This window comes from Eubalaena glacialis, chromosome 7 (assembly GCF_028564815.1).
Source record: "Eubalaena glacialis isolate mEubGla1 chromosome 7, mEubGla1.1.hap2.+ XY, whole genome shotgun sequence".
NCBI lineage: Eukaryota > Metazoa > Chordata > Mammalia > Artiodactyla > Balaenidae > Eubalaena > Eubalaena glacialis.
The window spans coordinates 70991771-71003049 of record NC_083722.1 but is presented as its reverse complement, the minus strand read 5'-3'; the positions used below and the strand labels follow the sequence as shown (position 1 = coordinate 71003049).

Genomic DNA, 11279 nt, shown 5'->3' with positions numbered 1-11279 from the left:
CAAAAGGAACCACAAGAAAATGAAAAGACAAGCCACAAACTAGAAGAAGATATATGTAGTACATATAAGCAACAAAGAATTACTCTCCAGAATATAAAGAATTTCAGAAATCTTTAAGGACAAGCAATCTAACAGAAACAGGCAAAAGACCTCAAAGGCACAGCACAGGAAACACCCGATTCCCTCCAGCACCAGCTCTGAATCATGACTTTGGGTTTTTCTCTCCTTACAGGCTGTGGGAACAGACTTCCAGAGAGCCCCACCTCCCGGTATTCATGCCCTGTGTAATCCCCTCCCCGAGTAAGCTAATCTAGTGGCTTGTTTCTAATGCATAGAATATGGCACAAGTGATGGGATGACACTTCTGAGATTAGGTTAAAAAAGACTGTGACTTCCATCTTGCTGGCTTTGGTGAACCAAACTGCCAAGGTGGAGAGGTCCATGTGCCAAAGAACATAATATTTTAAAGATTTATCGTAATTTATCTGTAGTAGGAAAACTTCTGACATCAGGACTCTTAGGCAAGCTGGAGGAAAAACCCCCAAACCCTTGTTTAAGCCGCTTCCCCCCAAAACACCCCTTCACACACCACACACACACGTGCAAGGGTCTCCTAGGCGCCGAGGTGTCTACATCAGCATTTCCCTCGTGCTCCCTGACACCTTCCTGTGGCCTGAGAGGACGTTTTCTAATAAGCATATTGTCCCACTTCTTGGTTGAGAGCCTCTACAATTTTGAAAAAGAAATTACAATTTGGAGGTGGGAATACAGGGGACATCATTTAATGAACACTATACTAAATATTCCCCTGGAGTATCTGTAACTGAAAAATAATTATAAGGATAAACACAATTTTTCAAGTGGCCATAACTGGAAAGTAGAATTTCAGAAGCTACTCATTTTCTTGCTTACTTATATTGTCTAATTTTTCTATAATGACCACACATTGCTTTGCATGATTTTTATAAAAAAGAACATCCCTTTGTAAGACAAGGTATAGGAATGACACCAACATTAGTTAGAAAAGAATATGACATTTTATTTTCACTTACGGATGGACAGTACATGAATTTAGAAATATACTCATTGCAGGGTTCTGAAACATTAATACCTTAAGATCTAACGCACCAACATTAGTCCAATTCACTGCAAAACAGCCACATCAGCAGTTCAGATTTGGTCTTTGTTGTGGTCGTTGAAATAAGTTCTTAATGTGAAATGCCCAGTAGCATCTGAGTAATACATTACAGTAGACATGAACTAAGTTTCGATATTTCCTCTTTGGAACGAATTATGCTTATTTACAAGTTAAAAGTAGGTAGTTCTAATTACTTACCCTATTGTGAGTTTTAATGACTGACTTTAAGCTACAGAGGGTTTTCCAGCTATTATTTCCTTTAGAGTTTCTAAAAGCAACAACTCTTATTAATGTTTATAAAAGATAATGTTGGAAAAAAGGTAATGTTAAAATCAAGGCGCTCTTTAGAGATATTTAAGGACAGGAAAAGGTATTACCATTGAAAAAACTGTACATATTTTCAAGCACAACACAAATATTGTAGCAGTATTTAATTGAACTATTTTAAAATAGTGGCAATTATACTTCCTTACATACTTTTCTAATTTTTAAACCTCATAATTACAATTTGAATATACAGTCTGACTTATAATTAGAACTATGCACAGCTTCTAGAGTGTATTTTTCAGATTTATTTCTGCACATAAATTAAAGTTTAAGTTGGTCCTTGATTTGGAGAGCTGTAACTACCTGGAAGCACTAAATTTTAGACACTCTTACTGACAGCTAACAAAAACCCTTAAAGAGGGAAAAGCATCGACAATACCGTGCGTGGAAAAGCAGCTGCTGCCTCCAAGTGCGACATCGGATTCAGCACAAGACCCGCTCAGAGGCCTGCATGTCTCCACGAAAGACCCCCAAGAAACCGAAAGGTCCAGGAGGAAGGAGCTGACCAACCAAGGGTATTTTCCACACTGGGGCAATCCTGAAAACGGAGGAGGCTTTGGACCTCTAGCACAAGAGAGAGACTTCACATTCTTTGATTTCATTTACACCTTTTAAAAAAGATAAAATACACCTGAACCTTTTTCATCACACTTAAACTGCACAGCTCAAGCTGACTGAACTCATAACGCAGCCCAACTGAAGCTCCAAAGGAACACCAGACCCTGGTCTCCTCTTTCCTACCATGTAGTGACAGACTATTTCGTCCAACTACTTGATGTATGTAAAAGACATTTTATAAACAGAGTAGAGTTAGCTTATTATAAACTAAAGAAAAGTCCAAAGATGTATGGAAAAGTATGCTTGCTAACAGCAACTGCTTCTACAGTGACAATAAACTGAGCTAGAAAAATAATTTCACTGTTTTAAATAAGGAAAGAAGCTAGATTTTTTTAAAATATATTACTTATTCTGCAACAGCTGATTAAATTGACAATGAATAGATTCCTTCCATTCCGTGAGCTGAATTGAGGTTACATTTTAATTATAGAATAGCTTCAAATTATAAATATAACCATCCCAACAGTAAAGAGATCATCAAGGCAGTAACATCAGATCAATTCTAAGTCATCACCCCCACACCAAGTGCAAGATGTGCTTCTGGATAAAGGATTTAAAAAGACCTTGGACTGACGTGGAAAGCGGGTCAGTAAAGACTCCAGTTCTGCATAATGGAATCTTCCAAGCCAAGCCGCTTTCCACAGACACAAATTCAGTCTATCTTTTCTTTCTGGACCAATCTGGGAGCATCAACAAAATCTTTGCCATTGTAAAGAATAATAAAAAATGTTCCAATGCTTGCAACTCCCCAGAAGAGCACATAGGCCAGTGTTTCTGTCCAGGTGTCACCTGTTGATTTTAAAAAACAAAGAGCTGATAAATAACAAGTCATTTTATTGATACTAGATCCAGCTTTCAGCCGTTTAGCACATCTTGACAACATTAAAGTTTACAAACACATCCAAAGGAAATATACAAGAACCTCTCAATTAAGGTTTAAACCAGTGGTTCTCAAACTCTGGCTGGCATCAGAATCCGCTTCAGGGCTTGATAAAGAATCAGCTGCTGGGCTCAACCCCAGAGTGTCTGTCTCATTCAGCAGGCCTGGGGTGGTGTCCAAGAATCTGCATTTCTAACAAGTTCCCAGATTATGCTGATGCTACGGGTCAAGAGACCACATTTTGAGAACCACTTGACTAAACTAATTTCAGGTTATATCAAGCAAATAGTAATTATTAGTTTTAGATTATATACTTTAATATTATAAGAAGTTATTACTAATAGTTTAGCTCATAGTCCTATCTATGACAGGTATCAGCTACTACCAAAATGCCTACACAAAAAATACTGGGTTGGCCAAAAAGTTCATTCGGGTTTTTCTGTTATGGAAAATAACTTTACAAATATACATGCTTCAGAAAAGTTATGTATTAAAGTGTATAAAACAAAACTCAATAAATACAACATATTTTAACAACATATTTAACACAACTCTCCTGATACGCATTTTTTTCAAAGTCTAGAGTACATGAAGGAAGCAGCAGGCCAATGGGAAAAGATCTTTTTGTTCTACTCCTTGAATAGGTGAACCCAGTGTTGCTTCTCTCTTGCAATAGTACTGGCCTCACCTGCTGACAGGGAAACATGCAGAGGTCAACAGCCAGTAAGAGAGCACGCCAGAAAGGAAATTCAGGGTGTAGACACTTTCCTAATAAGCTGTCAGAGAACATGCTTGCATTTATTTGCTGTTCTCTTAAATACCAAAGTAGGGGCTAGAAATCAGACACTGTCATATCTAAACACCACAAAGATCATTACTTTACAAGAATTAACTGACACGAGATGTTACTATCCACAGCATCCAATATCTTTTCACTTGAAAACATTCAAATTTCCACAATTGCTAATTTTGACAGCTCTGGGTTTTAAAACTCTTTTTGGATAAAGAAAAAACCAGTTCCTCACAAGCCCACTCTGGGACACTCCCCAAAGGAATGGTCCGTTTGTTCACGCTGAGTCTTGGTCTTGACTTCCCTGCCTTTCCAGAGGTTCCACAGGGAAATGTGAGTATATAAAAAGACCAAAATAACAAAACTAATTCAGCAGTGGAGTGGTTCCCAGAAAATGGCATCCAACGGGCAATGTTTTAAAGAAAGAAGTCAAAGGATCTAGGGTGTGAACTGAACCGTGAGCAGCACATGCCAGCTGCTCCTGTCCTCTTCCTTCCTGCCCCAAACGTGACACAGACCCCCTAGTCATGCCACACAGTGATGCTGCACTCGAGAGTCCTCGGCTTGTTTCTGCACTGTGATGGTTTTTACATTTTTAAAGAGCTGTAAAAACAAACTGTGCAAACAGAGACTGTATGTAGTTTACAAAATCTAAAATATTATCTGATTCTTCAGAAAACATCTGCTAACCCCTGCCCTAGAGTAACAAGAGGACAGCTCCTTCCTGTGTCATGACTACCTACACTACTGAACACTGAGGGGATTAGAGAGATGAACAGGTTCTGAGCCTCCCCTCAAGAAGCTGGCAGAATTAGTGCGGGGTGTGGGGTGTGGGGTGTGAACAGGAGTCCTTAATTCAGCAAAGTTTTGCTGAGGGCAAAACTGTATCCCAGACACAGGAGATAAAACAATGAGTAAGACACCATCTCTGCCTTCAAAAAGTTGCTGACTCAGTGAGAAAGACGAATGAGTATGCAAATCACTACCACACAAACAGGAATACACCTTGGGTGCATTCAGGACCCCAAAGAGTACAGCACCTCTGAAGAAGAAATCCCTAGGTGCTTACAAGGTTAAAAGAAGAAAGTGCTATAAGAGAGGTACACAAAATGCTGTGGAAATCAGAAAGGGGGAGATGAGGTCTGTGTGGGAGAACAAAGAGACACTTCATGAGAGGGGAGCGTGAGGATGGCAGAAGTCAGCCAGGCAGAGAAATGTCAGCCCAGCGAATTCAGGATAGAGGATGAGACTGGAGGTGCCTAAGGCTGCACCTCCCAGGCACAATGCAACGTGTTACACACTCAAACTCCCAGAGCACTGAACACTACTTAATATGCATTTAAGATGAAAATGTCTCCATTAACTTAGTAACACAGAAAAACATTGAGAGAAAAAAGAAAACCAATAAAGACCTTGTTAGCTCAGGTTCTTAGGCAATTTCGCTATTAAAATTTAAGAAGTAATGTATTAATCTATAATAACATTTATTTGTCCAACATAGGTGGTTGGTTAAATAAATTATACATCCATTAATGGAATACTGTGCAGCCATTAAAAATAAAGAACATGGGGAAATATTTATATTGCTCAGTGAAAAAACAGATTACAAAAAAAATCTATCTCACTTTTGGGGAAAAAATGCACACTTACAAAGATTAAAACATCAAAATGTTAAGAGTAATTAGCTTATCTCTGAAAGACAAGGTGATAAATAACATTATCTTCTTTTTTGCCTAACTGTATTTTCTGTAATTACTCTGTATTACTTTGATAGCAAGAAAAAAATATTTTAAAAAGCTTAAGTGGAAAAAAAAAAGTATCAAGCTACTGAGTATACATTTTTCCTTCTGTCACATCTAAGGACTAATCCTCCCATCTGCCCACTTTACTCATTCAATTCAATAGGGAAACATCAAGTACTGAATAGGCGCAAACTTAAGATGCTGTACAGGAAAGTTCAACATTCTAAGAAATGACTGTAAGAATGTGAAACAAGGGCAGACTTACCAGCCATAAGCAAACAGATAATGCACATGGAAAAGGCGACAACCATGATAATAGGCAACTGGAAAAGAAAACGGAAAGAGAAACCATCACGTAAGATGCTAATCAATGGTTGTACAGTTATGCATGCTTTGCTTGAAAGAGAATAAAACCCTTCTGCAATCTAATATACAAAATATCTTTCTTTCAGCAAAACATCATTATTTAGAGTTTTGTTCATAACTGCCCAAATCTTCGAACAGGTTAAAAGATCTGAAAAAACATGGCTTTGCTCCAAACCAGGGAGTGCTAAGCAGAGGGAGGTCGCCCAGATGAGAACCCAGACACCAGGCCCCTCCACTCCAGGACACCCTGCCCACTGGAATGAGACCCCAGAGAGGCTCTTGAAAAGTCTGGTGAACAGAGGAGTCAACTTCCAGGTCACAAGTTTGCCTCTGGCAATCCCTGAACCTCAGGGGAGTAGTCTCCGGAAATGAGAAACCCTCACACTCCCTTTGCGTCTGTGTTCTCACTTAAAAAGGATCTGCGAAAGACACTCAAGTTTGAAAGAAGACAAACATTCCAAAGTTATTTTACTCCTCTCCCTGATCTGCTCCTTGGGGAAACTTAAATATTTATGTTCCATTTAGAACAACATACAATGTTTTATATCAAGGGGAGTTGGCACCACCTATACCTTCAGACACAATGCTTTTAACAACTTGAAAAACATAAAGGTTTCTTACAGCCAGGAATTTCAAATCCCTTGGAACACTTAAAGGACTATGAGATTCTAATTCATCCACTGAATAGTTCCCAAGAAATAAGTCTATGGAATCCTAGAAGAGAAAAAAAGGAAATTAGTAACTCCCAAATTAGATATGATTATATTACTGAAGAACAGTACAAAGATACAGCCACCTAATGACCAAAAATTAGCATCAAATAACAAACTTACTTGTCTAAATCCATCAGAAAAGTTGTTCTTGTAATACCGTATTAGTGAGTTCCAGCCATCCATTATAAGTCCCAACTGAGTTCTCTTCCCAGTTCTGGTTAAATATGAGGTTAAGTTTTGAGTTACAGATTTGCATATTAAACTCTCACACTGTTTTACAGCCAATAAGTATGTGGTATGGAGATAAGTGAATTATAAAGATTTTTTTTAAAACATCCCTGAATATATGAAGGAGACACCTCACAAAAGAAACCAATATCAGGTCCAAGAAATGTGTATCCTATTTCTAAAATATTACCAAAGTAGGCACAAAGAGGAAAAATGCTCAGTTCCACTTGCAAAGACAAGAAATAAGAAGAGAAACACACAGCCCAGGTTAAGTGGCATGAAATAGCAAAAAGACTAGAAATCTTATCTTGCTCCCAGGGAATCCATATAGCAGAAAAAGACCCAACCACATGTGTAACAAATTCAAAACATTCTACCCTCTCACTACCCAGTGAGAACAGCACCAACATCACCTGGGTACAGAATCTCAGGCCCTGCCCCAGACCTGCTGAGTGGGACTGCGGTGAGTCAGGTGCACAGTTAAGTTTTGAGAAAAGCTAAGGAGCCATGGTTCTCAACCCCCACTGTGCATCAGAATCACCCAGGGATGCTAAGAAGCCACCAGTGCCTGGGCCTCATCTCCCTGCAGTCCTGACTTCACTGCTCTGAAATGAGGCCCAGGCACTGGTGGTTTGCTGTTGCTATTGTCTATAAGTTGCCCGAGTGATCTACTATGCACCAGAACTGTGAACCACTGGTCTGGAATGTGATTTTAAAGCATGGCTTGCCTGGTAAAGTCAGTCTTCAAGGCACCAGTTCCCGCATACTGTTTGGCACAAGCATTTGCATTGTCAGCCCAGGCTGTGAAAAAAAGTAAAAATCAGCTGATAATGATTAAAATGGCAACCAATGCTCTAAATCCAAAATATTTATTTCAAACTTTGAGTAACCTTGCCTCTGTTAAAGAAATTACCTACCGTTTTTGTAAATCTTCTCAAATTCATCTTGTTCTTCAAGCTTTTGTCCCACATGCAAAACTCCTAGTCTCTGGAATAAGAATCATAACTATGTTTATGTGTAACAGATTTCAGCACATATGACTTAGGAAGAAAAAGCATAGTCCCCAGATCATCTCACATGGTTCCTGGCTCCTGGCTGCTGGCTGCAGGTGGGAGATGCTCTCCCTGTATGTGGGGACCACAGCACTCTCCCGCTCAGGCCAGGCTGCAAAGCCTCTCTTTGGGCTTCCTTCTGCCCATAGCCCCCACTCTCCCTTGAGCCCCAGCACCAGAGGAACAGTGGCAAGACTGTAAACTCAGAGACAGGGACAGAAGGGAAAGGAGAGGGGAGAGTGAAGGCTGCTGCAGGATTCCAGCCATTACTACCTCCTTTCCTGCCACCCCCAACCCTCCACTGCCTTTACCCCTCTACCTCCTCAAAATTCACCATCTCCAGACTTCTGACCTCCAAACTTATCCCCTAACCCTGGGACCCTTTGAGAATTGGGATGAATGCTACCTACCTACCTCCCCACAAACAGTCCTTTGCATATAATCTCAGAGGACTCCTGGGCATCCCTAAGCCTCTCTATGGACTCCCCATTGGAGTTCTCTGACCACAGATTAGGAACTCCTGCCTTGGTCTTTGTCTCGGACCCGCAACCCTCTTAGAACCACCATCCTCACTGCTCACCTCAAATGACATCTCGCTCTCTCTCCCTCAGAATGGGGCCTGCCCACGCTCAATGACCTGCCCTCACTGGAAGGGGAAAGGCACAACTGGAGTCCTCACATTAGCTGGCACTGAGGCTAGAGAGGTTCCTGCCCAAAGACTCTCTGAAGGTTGGTTAGGTTTTATAATACTATTTTTAGCATGTAAATTAGTTAAATAAAGATTACAGAACCTAGTTAAATACATTTGTTAATCAGCCTTGGAAACAACCATTCCTAATATTGTTTCTATTGAAAAATATATTCTGAAGTATAATAAATCCAACAGACTGACAAGGACATAGTACCATACAAGCTAGAGAATGCTCAAAGAGGGCAACCACTCCTTTGGTATGTCCTACTTGAGGATTTAGGGAGGTATTTTCCCTCCATAATTCTTCCCTGAGTCCCACAAAATTGTCATAAAGTTGAACGTTTACAAATTATTTAGGCAGGAAACCATTTGGGATGCATTTTGTTTGCTCCCTACAACAAATGCCAATGTGATCTGGAAATCTGGGATATACATATTTTTAATTCCAAATATAAAGAGAAGAAAATATTTATACCTATTCTTTCTCAACAACACAGTCTTACTGGTAAAGCAAAGCTGTGTCAGAAACTTTATACCTGGGAGTTAATATCCCTTGCCAAACAATATAACAGGTGCAAACGAAAACAACTTTGAGGTACTACTCTGTACTATTAAAGAAGAAAAAAAACCTTTCTAAATAAAAATATTTAATGCTGGCAAGATTCACTTTTCACTGCTGGCTAGTCTTAGGGGTAACTGGTATAACCCTCTTGGAAAGTATATATTCTCTTTAACCCAGCAGGAGTTAACCCAAAGGAAATAATTCAAGCTAATAATAATATACATAGGTATATTCTCTATAGTCTTATTTATAAGCCAAAAATGTAGCAACCTAAATGGCTTAGTAAATTATAGCACAACAATGCACCTCTTAAAAACTATGATCACATATAATGCTAGAGCAAAAAGGCAAAATTTAAAACTGTGTACATACACTGACCATGGTTATGGACAAAGTGTACATCCATGGATGGCAAGACACAAAACCAAAAAGAATTGGGTTAGGACGGGGGCATGTGAATGTTTCTTGTTATTGGTTTTTAAAGATGAAGTTTCTTTTTTGCTATATTGTTTATCTGATAAAAGAAAAAAAGCATTTGTACCTGAAGCTGGGCCTGAAGTGAACGACGAGCTAACAGACTCTGGATCACATTAGTTCTGTCCAGACAATCCATGCAATTGCTGCGGAACACGCCTTCCTGGTTAGTCACCACCTTGCCATCAGAGTCCACTAGAAAATAACTAAAACATATTTGTATAAACACTCTCATACCAAAGTCAGCCAAGCCTACTAAGGACAGACCTCTTTTAACACAGGTCCATGTCAGAGACATTATTAAAACTGGTAAATTAAAAGGTCAGATGGGAAATGTACGGTTCAGGTATATTTGATTACCAAAGACCAAAAGGAAGTTTGAACAGAAGACGCAAGACAGCCCCTATCTCAAAACAACTGTAGCATCAAGGTCACTTCACCCAAGAGATGTGAAAAAGGACAGTTGGGAGTATTGTAAGGATGGCTATGGACATCACTGTGTTTCCCTAAGGCCAGAAGAGGTCTTCCTTTTACATAATTATTGCACCTATGCCCCCTATGTCGGGATTTCTTGAAGCACAGTCCCCTGTGCTGTCTGTATCAGAATTCCCTGAGATGTTTGTTAAAAATGAAGATGCTTGGCCTTGAAATAAACTGAGTAAGAATCTCTGAAGCAAGGGCTGGATATCGTGCATTAAAAACATTTAACATTTAAAAATCCCTTCTTAAAATGGGTAACAGGGCTTCCCTGGTGGTGCAGTGGTTAAGAATGCCAATGCAGGGGACACAGGTTCGTGCCTTGGTCCGGGAAGATCCCACATGCCGCGGAGCAACTAAGCCCGGGCGCCACAACTACTGAAGCCTGTGCGCCTAGAGCCCGTGCTCCACAACAAGAGAAGCCACCGTGATGAGACCATGCACTGCAACGAAGAGTAGCCCCTGCTCGCTGCAACTGGAAAAGCCCATGTGCAGCAACGAAGACTCAACACAGCCAAAAATAAAATAAATAAATAAATGAATTTTAAAAAGAAGGGTAATATATGCAAATAATACTAAATTTATAAGGTATAATAGGGTATTATTTGAAAAATCCATTTTCCTTTCTCCCCTGAACCACCCAGATGTCTGCACTGGAGCCAACCATGGTTACCAGTTCTATTGTTTCTGTCATTTTTAACAATCTGTTCAGATTATTCTATGAACTCAAAAATTTGACAATGTTGGCACAGTGTGGCAGTAAAGAGCATGGACTTTGGCAGCAAACAACTGGTTTGCTACCCTTAGCTCCTTAGGCAAGTTACTAGCTGTGTAACTTTAAGTAATTAACCTAATCTCTCAGAGCCTAAATTTTTTTCACCCATGAAATGGAGATGACAGCACCACCATTAGGCTGCTCTTAGGTTTAAATGAGATAATGTAAAATGCATATAAAGTGCTTAGCCAGAGTATATGGGACAGAGAATACAATGAATACTAGATAATATTAATTTTATTGCAATTACTCCCCAAAATCAAAAAGGGAGGGAGAAACACAATAGATTCACCAAGGGCTAAAAATCATGACCTTAAAATTAAGGGCTTAAGGGACTTCCCTGGCAGTCCAGTGGTTAAGACTCCGTGCTTCCCAACTCTATGCCAATAAAATGGACAACCTGGAAGAAATGGACAGATTCTTAGAAATGCACAACCTGCCGAGAC

General features: G+C 39.7%; 1 protein-coding gene across 2 annotated transcripts in view; it reads right to left on the bottom strand.

Annotated features, from left to right (window-relative positions):
• Positions 1–1018: 1018 nt before the first annotated feature.
• SACM1L (SAC1 like phosphatidylinositide phosphatase) overlaps positions 1019–11279 on the bottom strand; it is a 60757-nt gene continuing 50496 nt past the window's right edge. For both annotated transcript variants that reach the window (XM_061196630.1, XM_061196631.1), the window contains 7 exons: positions 9649–9787; positions 7720–7789; positions 7531–7603; positions 6695–6788; positions 6483–6575; positions 5761–5818; positions 1019–2872 (listed from right to left, as the gene is read on the bottom strand). In XM_061196630.1, coding sequence (XP_061052613.1) covers positions 2736–2872; positions 5761–5818; positions 6483–6575; positions 6695–6788; positions 7531–7603; positions 7720–7789; positions 9649–9787 — 664 coding nt within the window. In that variant the 3' untranslated portion in view covers positions 1019–2735. The remainder of the gene's footprint in view (positions 2873–5760; positions 5819–6482; positions 6576–6694; positions 6789–7530; positions 7604–7719; positions 7790–9648; positions 9788–11279) is intronic.